We start from the raw sequence: 13,114 nt of genomic DNA on the forward strand, positions 1-13,114 counted from the left end.
GGCACTTCTGGAGCTGCCTCTCAGGAATATGCCATGTTTTCCAAAGACAGGGACATGTCCTGCCCATCGCACGTCGTGGGTGGCTAGGAGCTGGAGAGGCAGCTGTTTTCTTTTCCAGCAAGGACTTTGCTGTTTTCATCCACATCTCAACCGAGTTTGAGAAGAACACAAGCGAGGCATTTCTGGAGGCAGTCAGTGAGCTGCCCGCAGCTCCCATTTCCCTGAAGCCTAGCACATCCCTCCTTCTTTTCTTTCTTCTGCAGGGGACAGTCCTCCTGGACTCACAGGAAGGAAACAGCAAGGGTTTCAGGCCATCTTTCACGCTTGTAATGGGGCAGAACCTTTGTTTTGCCAGAAAGTGTTTTATGTGTTTATAGTTTTCCTTGCTGTGCAGCTTCCATTTTCTGGCACGTCTGAGTAGCTCCAGATGACATCTTTTCTCCCAAAGCGTGGGGCAAGAGCTGGGGGAGGCCAGAACGGCAGCTGCCCCATAAACCCTGAAGGTCTCACACCTTGAGCACCCTCATTTAACGCCGGTCTTGACGGGAATATAATTGTCTTTGTATTTTCCTCTCCTCCTTTTCTCACCCCTTTTCCTCTCCCTCGTCTCTCTGCAGGGTGCTCCAGGAGAAGCGGGCATGTCTATCATCGGGCCCCGTGGTCCACCCGTAAGTGGCTTTTCTCTCTATTTTTGACTGATGCAGGATGTGGGCAAGTTGCAGGGAAAGACTTAGAAGGGGCGGTGAGACACAGCATCAGCTGGAGAGAGCAAAAACCCTGTATAATGTGGTTCCCATGCTGAGCCAGGCGTGGTTTTATACTGCTATTATATACTATATATAATGAAATTACAGCTCATACTCCAGAACAAATGAGGAAGCCTTCCCTTGCAAGGAAACCATATTCCTGTATTTAAAAGGAAGAAGCATATTTCCTTCTTGCAACAGGGCTGCTACCGCTTTTGGAGAAAATACGCCCTTTGCCTGGCTGATCTCAGCCTTTGGTTTCATTAGCAGAGGACAAACCCCCTGATTTTGCAGAAGAGCAGGATCAGAGCTAAGCTGATGACTGGGGAACTCACAAAGATGGGTAGTTCAGAGTTGTTCAGAGGTCCTTGTCAAGTACCCAAAATCTTGGAAAATCTTCGACAGCACAGTTACCACTATCTGGAAAGTCCCTTAGCTGGCTGGGGAGCCAAGGAAAGTGTAGGCAGTGTTTTGCACCCTGTTCCAGCAAAAGTGTCCCTGCAAGGCGCAACGAGTCAGCCAGACAAAGCTTTTTGCAAGAATAGGGTCATAAAAAAAGACCAACATGAAGGGTTGGAGCATTTACGTGCCCTAAATGCTGGATGTTTCTTGCACTGCGGTTCAGCCATCAAGCCTCCGCTTTTGTGCGGATGCAGCCAGTCCTCTCCACTCCATCCCTGCACAGCCTCCACCGGAGATTTCCATGAAAAAAGACCCAGAGACTCAATTCTCTCCCTCCCAGTGGGCACTTCCGATTTTGATTAACCTGTGAAGAGCACCATCCTTGACCTGCAGAGAGGATGGGCCGCCAGCAACTTTTGTTTCACAGCAGAGGTCAAGTGAGAGAGACCTAAGCAGTGCGAACACTTGGCTACATCTGGCTTTCCAATTAACTTTCTAAAAGCCCCATGATAAGTGTTTCTAATAAGAAACAGCTTTGCTGGTTCCCAGGCCCACCTGCCCGGCACGCTGGAGTTTGAGAAGCGACAGAACCGAAGCCCAGGACACAAACGGGTCTCCTCAAGTGTTTTATACCCGGCAGGCGGTCCCTGGCTGTGTGGCCAGGTGAGGAAGGGCTGGCAGGTCTCTCCATGCCAAGCTCTGAGCGAGACCACCCTGCTCCACAAACAGCAGATTTTGGAGGGTAAATGCCCTGTCACTTTTGCTGTTTCTGACAAGCTGTAGCTCTCAGCCTTCTGGATAGTGTGGTTATAGTAATTGGAGAGAAAAGCCATCAGTCTCTGTCACTGTAGGTCCTGCAAACAGAGACAGGCACCACTGTTTTCTTGACGGACACATGCCTGGTCTGCAGGACAATTTTTAATGTCTGCTTTGGTGCTGCTGCTTTGCCTCATTGCCTTTGCTGCTGTTTGGGAAAGTGCAGAACACGTTGCATCTCCAAAGCAGCAGAAAACTTAGATGACAAATGATATTTAAAATGGGCTTTTGCCTACACCAGTCAAAGCACCAAGGTGCCAGGACTGGCACAACTCCACACTTCCACCCCCAAAGCCTACTGTGAAGATGATCCCATTTCCCGGGGAGCTGGTGATAGGTCAAAAGGATGGCTGAGCACTAAAGACAAACACGGAAACCCTGGCCAAGGGGCCACTTGGAAAGACGTGGGATGACAAATAGTTTCCAGATTTTTGTTTGGAGGTTAAAGTTTTTGCTCGAGCTCAGAGCTGCTTAACTTCTGGCCAGAGAGGGACAGTGCGCCGATAGTGGCAGAAACAGACGGTCTCCATGATTTGGCAGCTCCTGGGATTACATACTTCATACGATCAACATTTTAAAAAGAAGACAAGGAAAAACAGCCACCCAACAAAAACAGTCTCTTGGAATCGCTCGCTGCTGAACTGTTGTTTTGGCCTGATACCGTGCAAATCACTCTGCTGTCCTCCAAGGAGAAAGAGGCAGCAGTCTGTAGTTTACAGAGGAAGCCAAATGGCACCATTTCCAGGTTTTCTCCCTAATTCTTTTTTTAGCACTTCTTGTCCAGGGAGGTGTCCAACAGGGAACCAAAATTAATGAATTGTGGCTAGGCTCTTCTTGGTTCTTGCCTTTTCAGAAAACAGTGGTGGACAGATCCTTTAATTTATAGCCTATCTTTCCTCCTGGTCACTGGCCAATAGGACCAGGTGGTTTTATATGTATCTTGCAAAGCAAAGCTGACCAAGTTCAACTTTGCAGAACTAAAAAAACAGTGCAAATGCGATTAGGTCCTGCTAGCATTGTGTATAAAAACAGAACTGTTCAGTGCAACATGAGGCATTTTGTGGTAGGGGCATCCCTCAGACTCTGCAAAGAGGTTATTTGGCCCCATCCTCTGAAAGGGCAAACCTTCATTGAGTCTCTCTGCAGATAGAGGGAGGCTGGAGGAGACGTAACCCAAAGGTGAAGGTTCTCCCTGCCGATGTGGCTCTGAGCTCTCTCTCAAGGGATTATCATTGCTTCACTGTGGCAAACCTCAGCCTTGCAGCCCAGCAGGCCCTTTCCCTCCTTCCCTTTCCCTTCCCTCGGCACCACACGATACTGCTCTGGTTAAGGCAGAGATGCACCCACGTGCATTTCTTTTCAGAAGCAAACCCTTGTTTTATACCCAGCTCTTTCCTAGGAAACCCTTGTGGGACTCAAACAGTCTGGTCGTGGTATCTCAAATTGCCTAAGAAAGCATTTTCTTCCCCAAAACAAAGCATGAGAACACATAAGAAACCTGGGCTTTTTGGCATCGTGGCACGGCTTTCAGGGAAGGCAAGATGCCACAGCGGTCACTCAATGAGCATGGTACAGGATTTACCTCATCCTGCTGTTTCCAGCTACATGGGTGTGCTTCCAGAACTGCTGAAGTCTGGTCCATATTGCTTCCTGACTTGGCTCACACGTTTTTTGGGAAATTGAGAATAAAAAATCCTTAAGTAAAGTGGTATCTTTACTGGATACCCACAAATCTAGGGTAACTGTGACCTGGGATGTCACAGGTCCCAGAAACTGAAGAACTATGAAAAATTAACAACCAGGACGTTTTCTTTTTTTCAGTGTTTTTAAGTGGGTGATGAAGAAGCTGCCAAGCACATCCCAAGGCAGTGTCTGCTGTACCTGATCCCAAACTGGTAGCCAATGCTGACTAGCCAGAAAGAGGCAGGGCAAAGGACTTAGTGCTCATGTTCCTCTCATCACACTACCTAACTCTCCTTTTTCTCTTAGCTCTCAGAGGAAAAAAACAGAAAAGAAAAAAAAAAAAATCATCTCTTCTCCAGAATTGTTTGTGAAGAAAATGAATGCACTGGGACATGAGATTAGGGGAGGAGGAGAAAAGGGATGGCTGTATTTAGACAGCAGTGACCTGCAAGGTTTGTCTTGCACAGTGCAGCACCGTGCATTAAACGCCTCCAGTTTATGGCAGCAAGAATTGCCATAAAATGAGCTCAGCCTCTGGAATATGCTCCAAAAGCCTAGTGTATGGGCTAGGGACACCCCTTTAATTAATGTAGAAACTTCAAGGAAACTGCTTGCAGTCCAAACTGGACCTGCTCCAGCATTTTCTTGGCCCTGTACAAATTGGAGTGGGGATGAGAGATTTCCCCTCCTTCCCAAGACACTTTCCCCTTGGAGGGGAATTGGGTCTTGGGTAACTCTTCAGAGAGTCGCAGGATAAATGGGCAGAGGCTGGAGGAAACGCTCCGTAGAGAGGACTTAGGGTCCATCAAAATCCATTTCAGTTCCTCTAAACTGCTGTCTCCGTTTCATCCTTCCCAGGGACAGCCTGGAACAAGAGGTTTTCCTGGATTCCCGGTAAGTGTAACTGCTAATTTATGAGGTACGTGTCTGCGATATGACTAGGAAGCCTCATTAGTGCTTGCTGTATCTCATCATTTCTGTCTGAAACCAAGGACCTGATCTGATATCACTGGAAAAAGTAATTTTTTCTTCCTTTGTTTTTCTTTTTTTTTTTTTCTTTTAAATGATACTTAGGGAAAAAAAACCTAAACCACACAACTCTGAAAGGAAATTAATTTAAAAAAAAAAAACCCATGTTAAAATAACATAGTTGAAGCCAAATCTGTTCAGTAAAAGAAAACCATCCTAAGAAATACCCCCAAACAAAGAAAATACCCCCTAGGTAGGTGAAATTCCAACCTTAATTGAGCCTTTAGGTGGTATTGCAATAGGAGCAAGTGCCTGTGATCCAAACAGGGCCCTGCGTGATGCAGGTCAGCTTGGGGCCATGCTAGGCTGAACACCCTGGTCATGCCAAAGGGAAAAAACAGAAAGTATGAGGGGGGATTCGTCTCCAACACTGTTACAGATGGGCAAGGGAATGGAAAGCAAGCCCAGGAGAGGACAAAGCAAATTTCATTTCAGTCCTACAGTTGCTGGCAACACTCTCTGAAGTATTGAGGCTGCTGCAGAACTCAAACGGTTGCTATTTATTCTTACGTATTTATCCTGGACGACTGGGAAGCCTAAGGCAAACAGAAACACCCCCTGCATCCCTGCTCCCGCCAGGCAGCTCAGCTGCTGCTCCAGAACATGCGATGTGCCAGAGCAGGTCTGCAGGGGAGACTCTCAGGCCTGGAAAATGGGAGGAATTGGCAGCCTCCGAGCTGTCTGACCGGGCTTCACAGCTCTGCCCTTTGCGAAAAGGGGGCTGTGAGCTGCCCCTGGGCTGAGGAGAAGCAGATCTCTCCAGGCCTTTGTGGTCTTTGCCTTTTGGAGGAGCAGAAAACAAATCAGCCCAGCTCATGAGAAAGTGCCGGGTGGGACAGCGCTTTGCGGAGCCTGTTTCTCATCAAATAGTACCTTCAACATGCTGCCGAGCTGTATGTCACCTCTTCCCTGGGACACTTTTATTATTCTATCATTTGCAAAAATTCCTCTTCCCCCAAAGGTGGGTGCCTTTTTAAATCAAAGTCTCAAGAAAACTGCTGATTTTCAACTAGTTTACAGGATGCTGCACAATTTGAAATGCTGAGGGTTTTTTGCAAATTGCCCATGAATCCTTCCTCCCTTCCCTTCCCTTCCGTCCTTGTGTCCAGCGTTGCTGCTGAAATGGGCTGACAGTGAGCAGGTCCCTGCAGAAGCAATCGGGAAGCTGGGCTGGTACCCAGTGGGCCAGGGACCTGCCAAGATTTGGCAGGAGGGCAGAGAGAGTCACCTCACCTCCGCGTCCTTTCCCCAGTCCATACAATCTTGCGACACATAGTGCTTGCTGGGGCAGATGGACAGACACCCCAGTGAAAGCACTTCTCATCATTTCTCCTCTTTTATTTCAGGGCCCTATTGGCTTGGACGGCAAACCGGTAAGCAAACAGCTTCTCTCAAGGCTTTTGTCTCCTGCTCGGTCCCACTGTCCTGCCAGCCTGCGTGTTATAGAGTATGTTTTTAAGAGGATTATTTTGCAATGTCACGCACATGCATGGATTAAAAGAAAATTAGAAGGTTGGCAGGCAGGAGGATACCACAGATGCCTTGGGGGAGATGCAGGAGTCAGGAGATTAGGGAAGGCAGAGTGTGGCTGCTTCCTTTCTAGGCAAATCTATAAAATAGCACTTCAAAACTGCAACAGCCTGGCTGCTGCAGGGAAAGCCTTAGCAGGCACTCCCACCCCGAATCAGACAGACAGAGCAGGTCCCCTAGGCACCAGCCCTCTGCCTTAGACAGCCGACAGCTTCATTTGAAGTCGACCCTACAGCTTCTTTCTGTTCGCTGCTGTGCTGCAAAGAGTTGCACTAGAAGAGGAAAGGACCCTAAAGACCTCCATGCTGTCCTTAGAGCCTCCTTATAATCAGCTTTGTAGCAGAGAAAGAGAGACCTAAGTTCTTCCCATCCTTCAGAGAGCTAGGCACAAATATAGTTACTTCCCTGTGAACCCAGCTGACATGAAACCCATAGCTCCAGGCAGCCACTTAGCCAAGTTCCCCACCACACTTCCTCTAGCCATGCTGTAATGGAGAAGGAGCTGCTAGCACATACCTCTGGCACCTAATTTCCTACAGCAGGACCCTGTTTTTGCCATGAGGGACATCACCCCCAAAGAGACCCAGCAGCGTCTCTCTTGTACTGCTCTGGGGACACAGACATGAGCCCCAGCAAGGCGCAGCGCACTGCATTCAGCTGAAGCTTCTCTGCCAGCCCGAGGGGGGCTTAACCATGTCCCAGCCATGCCCCACAGAGCCTTTCCCCGTATTCATCTTCCAGAGCTCTGTTCGCAGCATTTTGGGTAGCAGGGAGCGGTGTCCTGTTAGGTGTGTGAGCAGAGCTCCACATGCATGGCGTTGTGTCTCCCTTGACAAGGTATAGTAACTGTAGGCACCTCCCGAGGTGAGGGGTAAGTGGGTTAAGTCAACATCTTCTAGACACTGCAGGGGCTGAAGCTGATGCATGTTTTCTTTCTTTTGCAGGGGCATCCTGGACAGAAGGGGGACATGGTAAAAAAAATATATGTTTGTCTGCGGGTGATGCGTTGGTTTGAAATGACGTTGCCTCTCAGCTGGAAACAAGCTCATAGGCAGGGTAGCGATCTTAGTTCAGCTAATGCACTAGCTGCGTCCCTAATTCTGTAACTTCATAATAGCAGTGCTGAGATGCACATCTGTAATTTTTACATTATGGCTATCAGATTCATCATGTCACAACAGCAACTCTCTAGTTATGCATGGGATATGTTTTCCTTGCAGTTAGCAATTATGTTCTTTAAATATACTCTGGGAGCTGACATTTTTCGTGGCTGGCCTCATAGCAGAAGTAAAAGTTGATGGAAAGATTTCTGAAAACCCATCTGGCAGCTTTCAACTTATCTAAAAACAACAACAAAAGCATATTTTTTTGTATTAAATGTCTTCCCCCCCCCCCTCTTGACGCTCTGTTTCATATGTGCATCGTACTGAAATGCTTTTGGTTAAAAATGATAAACTTAGGCTGCACTTGATGGAGTCTTGTTCCTTTTGACATCTCTGATGATGAAATCCCCAAACACGAATATGCCAAGCTAGCAGCTCTGTAGTCACCTTCGCTCACGGAAAAGCTGAACGTTTTCTTCTGCTAATTCTGTTTTTTGAGCCTGAGTGTCAGTATAACCCTCTGGCAAGCACATGTTGAAGATCCCCGCTCCCCGCTCCTCGGCGGAGGGGTGAGCTGACATCCCCCTGTTGCGCAATCCTAGCTCAGGCAGTTGCAGCTCAGGCTTCAGTCCTGGCTGCTTCTGGTTCGATCCCAATGCATCGACCGAGGAGACGCGCTGTCAACTGAGGTCCTGGGAACAATAAGGGTGTGTTTTCGTGATGATTTTTCCCCTCTCCTTTTAATAATTCCCCCCGCGGTGCAGCCAGAACATGTGTGCATTTTCACTCCTCCAGAGTAACAAAGGGAACACAGATCTCTCTTGGGAATTTTCTCCACAATTGTTTTTTAAAAGCTGAGTTTCCACCTACTCCATAAACTGAGAGTTTTTGTCGTCTTGTCACTGTAAACGGGAATCCATCTCGCATTCACGACTGTGTTTCTTTAAAGGGTGCTGCAGGTCCCAGGGGACAACCCGTAAGTATCCCATCTCTTGCAGTTGCACCTCCTCCTAATCCCTTTCCCCTTGCATGCACTGAACTCCTTCATTTACTGAGGGCTTTTTTTTATCACTTTTCTTTTATAGGGACCCCCAGGACAAAAAGGAGAAAAGGTAATTTTAATGGGAGATGTGTTGAAAATTAAATGTAAAAAGTGAGCAGGGAAGGGACTCAGTGGACTTGGTGCTGCTCCGTCTGACTTTGAGTGGCTGAGAAATACAGCAAGAACAGAGGGCTCTGGGGAAAGGGGACAGGAGGCAGGGTGCTTGTTGGGTGCAAATTGGCATAGCTGCACTGAATTCAATATAGTCACAATGATTTACGCCTTCTGGATCTGACCCCATGTGTCCATTTTGGTCCTCTCTGTTCGTGGTTTAAACTCTTTCCTTTTAATCCCCTTCTTTTACAGGGTCAGTGTGCAGAATACCCGCACAGGGTAAGTCATTAGCGTTATTATCGTCTGTCCCGTGCCTTCCTGCATGTTAATCCTCCTTCGTTTGAATGGCTTTTTGTTGGAAATATAGATCGTTTCATTAACAAGATGCGTCATCTGGGCCCCGAGGGCAGCGCTCGGCTGATTGATGTGTTTCGCAGAAAAGCAGCAGATAAGGTTTTCCAGGAGGGATGTTGGTTCTCCGGTCTGTTCCTGCCCACTGGGGCTGACCCCCAGTTAAATGCTGTCATTACTGCTTCCTGGAGACCCTCCCATGCTCTGTGCTGGAGCGGGGAAGGTCCGTGTCCTCACCCCAAAACACAACAAAACCTGGAGTTTCTGGAGGAGTGGAGGTCACCCGCTCACACCTTGTGCTGCTGCACCAGCTCCATCCTGCTTCCACGGCCTCTGCTGCGGTTGCGTGGCCAGGAGCAGTGTGGGGTTTGCAGACCTCAGGGAACCTCTCATCATTCTTCCCTTTTTCTTCTCCCTCATGCTGGTCTCAACCCTGCATAGACACAAGGGTTGTGCTCCCTGCCCGAAAGTAACCCTGACCACCCCTGGCCATGGTGCTTTGGCTGGTCCCTGGTGAGCTGGTCGCTGTGCCGGTCCCCCAGCCTGTTGGGCTTTCTGCCTGTGTAGAAGAGGCAGAGAGGGAGGGTTGATGCCAGCAACCGTTTAACAAAAGTCAGGATGTTGCCCCACTTGCCTTTTCATCCTGGCCTGGCTGGCATGTACCGCAGCCAAGAGAGGAGAGAGTACATCATGGGGTTTGAGGGGATTACAGCGGTAAAATTTAACCGGCTCTAAAAACAACCGGAGTGCTGAAAATCCACTGGAAATGCATTGGAACGACATCATATGAAGTGGCTGGAATTTGTAATCTGGGTGTACAGGGAGACAGGCTTAAGGGCTTTCTGTTTATTTTTGACAGACCTCTGGACAATTAGCTGGGCTCTGGTCCCTGGCCCCAAGGGAGCAGGGCCCTGGATGCTCTGAGCAGCAGAGGCAGGGGAGAGAGCTCGGCTGGCAGCAAGGGAGAAGGGGGCCATTGGTATGTGCCAGTCCCGGTACAATAACAGCCGGTCAGCTGTATTTATTTAGGCGAGCCGGCTCACTAGATTGTTATGTTAAAAAGAAGCTAACAACAATGTTCACCCGAGCGGTGTCCTGGGTTCCTGTTACAGCCCTTGGCTCCGACTGTCCTCAGCGCTCAAGGTGAACAGCAGCAGCAGGACCTGCAGCAACCCTGGGAAACGCAGATGCAGATTGTGCATCACTGGGAGTAGCCTGGGCTCAGACCTGGGGGCAAAGGCACACTGGTTTGGTGGGTCGGGGTTGTAGGCACCCTGGGGTGACACGCCGCAGGGCTGTGACAGCAGGGAAAGGGCGGGTGCAAAGCCTTACATCCCAGCAAAGCCTAGTGACGTTTCCTTGGCTCTCATGGAGGTACTTCTGGTCTCATGAGGCAGCAAGCTCAACATTTTAAAAAGCCCATGAGTTGTTCTAAGGCAGACACATACTCCCAGGAAGGGTGGCTGTCCTCAGATCAGCTCAAGGGTGGGCTGTCCTGAAGGGTTTGGTCACAGACTGCAAGTTCAGGGAGCCAGAGGCACAAATCGGCAAACAGAGGTGCAGTTCTCGCTCTTCCAAATGAAAATTAGCCTTGTTGTAAAAATGCTACACATTTGACTGAATTGCAATTTACTCTTGCTTTACTGGTCGACGAGGTCCTTTGTCAGATACTCTGGGTGAGGACATGAAACCCAGCATCCTGAAAAACCAGGGATGTTGTTTCAGTTTTGTTTCGTCTTTTTTTTCTTAGGAAGGAAACGTAAGGTTAGGATGTATGTCTTGGCTCTTGTTGTAGTTTCCTTTTTTTTTTCCTGTATGAGTCTGTATGGCCTGCACTGCTGTGAGGGACAAGCCCAGGCGTGGGGCTACCCATTCGGTGTGAGCTGGCTGTTTGAGCTGCTCTGAAGTGCCACCCTGGGGAAGGGAGCTCAGCTCAGGGAAAGGGGGGATCAGCCGTGCTCCATCTGCTCTCAGAAGTGCCGTGTGTCTAACTGACCCCGTTTTTGTCATGTGTCTTCACTGTCCCCTAGGAATACCTAAGTACCACCCTTGCAGCCCTGCGCTCTAACCAGATCCTTACGCTGAAGGTTTGTGGGTAACAATCTGACGGGACCCAGTTCTGATGCAAAGGCACGAGGATGCGGATCCAATATTGCAGGCTGCCTTCTGAAACAAACTTGCCGTTGGGACACAGGGGGCAGGGCAGGAGCTGGGTGGAAGAAGCTTCAGGTTTCTTCTCTAAACTCTCCCACTTGCACCTGAATCCATTGCTGGGTCTTGTCTCGCCTCTGTTTTCAGGACTGCTTCTCTCCATTTTCCTCCTTATCCTTTCCAGCACCCTCTCTCTGCTTCCCTGTAAGCTGCGTAATATTTCAGATACACTTCAGCACTTGAGGAGCCAGGCAAAGCCAGCTCAGCTGGGTCTGGGTCACTGGTACAGACATGCTAGGCACACTTAGCATGGGGGTGTGGGGATTTACAGCAACATCCCCCTTGAGAAAATCAGTGTAGTCCCAAATGCTCTCCTGAGCTATGGGGCCTCCTTCACTGTCTTTTAGAAAGAGAAGGATTTCCTTCAGATAAAATCAGCCTAGCTGATTTTCCAGCAGCGCTGCTTTTGTTGCAATAGATTGCGGCTGTCTGGATCAGTGCATTTGAACACAACCGCCTGATCACAGGGCGGCGATGCTGCAATATTGGGTTGCCACTTCACTTTGCAACAGGACTGGATCCTTGCTTTCACTGCAAACATGAAGAACAATGTTTAAAGGGATTAAAGTGCGCTGCTTGGATGCGTACGGTTACTGTGGTGGGAGACCTATGGGCACACCTCTCAGATCTGAGTGCACAGCTCACACGGGGAAACGTTGCACGCAGGGGCACATTTTTGCGCCTGAGCACAGAAAGCCTCTTTCTCTTCTCCCTGTGTAAATCAAGAGCAGCTTCAATGGAAAACTGATAGGAACAGGAAAGTGGATCAGGCCAGAGGAGCATTCCTGGGCCTTGGAGCTGGCACGGTGGGTGCCAGGGTCACAGCAGCATGCATGCAAGTGGAAACTGGATACAGCAGAAGGATGAACAAACGCTCCTGAGCTTTAGTGCATTTGATTTCTGTGTGTCCGGGTCAGCTTTGTGCCCTAAGGCAGCATTCCTGGCTATAAGCAGTCAGAGGCTGATGTTACTGTTAAACAAGGAAAAGCAAAGCACGGGCTCCCAAGGCAATATCCTGCTCAGGGCTCTGGCACCAAGGCCTAGTCTTCTCCCTTGGCTGTGCTGGTTGTGTCTGCCCAGCTCAATGAACTACCCCAGGACCTGTTCGCTGGCCCTGATGCCTGCTGCTGACCCCAGCTAGCCTCTCTCCACTCCCTTCCACACCCCGAGGAAGGGTGAGGCCTGGAGATACACTGTGTTTCTTGTAAGGGAACAAGGATAGAACTAGGAAACTGCACTTGGAAGACTTGGAGAAAATTGTCATTTTGATAGTTGCCTCAAATCTGATGATAAGCAATTAAGAGAAACAGTCCCGTCACTGGAGAGCTTAGCAGAGCCAGTGGGGGGATGTCTCGCAGTAAATACTGCCTGAGGAGATCAGCGGCGCCGAGTCAAAAATCCCCCGGGTAAGTTTTATTTCTGAGCAGAGAAAGTGGTAAAAGCTCTGTGCGGTGGGAGCATCGGGTTGGCGAGTGGCCACCCTGCACCTGCCAGGGCTGGCACGTGGCAAGTCCCCCTGCGAGCAACGCACGGCGCAGAGGAGCTCAGAGGTCTGCCGGCAGGTACCTGTGCTGCGTGCCCTCCACGCGCAGCTCTCACTCGGGGGTTTATTTTCACGGCAATCTCTCTGTTCCCCTCTTCTCTGTTCTCTCCCCTGGCTGCTCTCTGGCTCTCGGTGCCCTAATGGCCTCCTTTGCCCCGTGACCTTCTGGTTTGATCTTCTTCAGCTGTTGCCTCTCCTCAATTCAGTGCGGCTGGCTCCACCTCCGGTCATAAAGAGACGCACTTTCCAGGTAGACTTCTCCTCCTCGTTGCCTGTTTCTAAGCTTACCCCGACGCTTGCGATTAATCAGCTTGCTGCCTGTCTTTCTTCCCCTACAGAGGGTTTTCCAAGAGGTTTGGGCAGAGCTGAGGGACTTCATTTGAAGTGGAGGAAAACTTTGATGTGATAATGTGGCTAAAAAGAAATGCACTGAAGCCAGTTTTTTAAGCTAAAAGAAATGGGCCATGAAACTGTTCTTGGGACTGTCGACAAGCAGTCTCCTACCTTAAGGAGTCAGTTCCTGCATATTCAATCTCCAGAAGAG

General features: G+C 49.3%; 1 protein-coding gene across 1 annotated transcript in view; it reads left to right on the forward strand.

The window, feature by feature from the left end:
* COL13A1 (collagen type XIII alpha 1 chain) overlaps window positions 1-13,114 on the forward strand; it is a 98,129-nt gene that overhangs the window by 40,918 nt on the left and 44,097 nt on the right. Inside the window, exons 8-15 of the mRNA XM_050898824.1 lie at window positions 618-668; window positions 4,506-4,541; window positions 6,023-6,049; window positions 7,151-7,177; window positions 8,259-8,285; window positions 8,395-8,421; window positions 8,718-8,744; window positions 12,755-12,820. Coding sequence (XP_050754781.1) covers window positions 618-668; window positions 4,506-4,541; window positions 6,023-6,049; window positions 7,151-7,177; window positions 8,259-8,285; window positions 8,395-8,421; window positions 8,718-8,744; window positions 12,755-12,820 — 288 coding nt within the window. The remainder of the gene's footprint in view (window positions 1-617; window positions 669-4,505; window positions 4,542-6,022; window positions 6,050-7,150; window positions 7,178-8,258; window positions 8,286-8,394; window positions 8,422-8,717; window positions 8,745-12,754; window positions 12,821-13,114) is intronic.

The sequence above is a fragment of the Gymnogyps californianus genome, chromosome 6 (genome assembly GCF_018139145.2).
Source record: "Gymnogyps californianus isolate 813 chromosome 6, ASM1813914v2, whole genome shotgun sequence".
NCBI classification, from domain to species: Eukaryota; Metazoa; Chordata; class Aves; order Accipitriformes; family Cathartidae; genus Gymnogyps; species Gymnogyps californianus.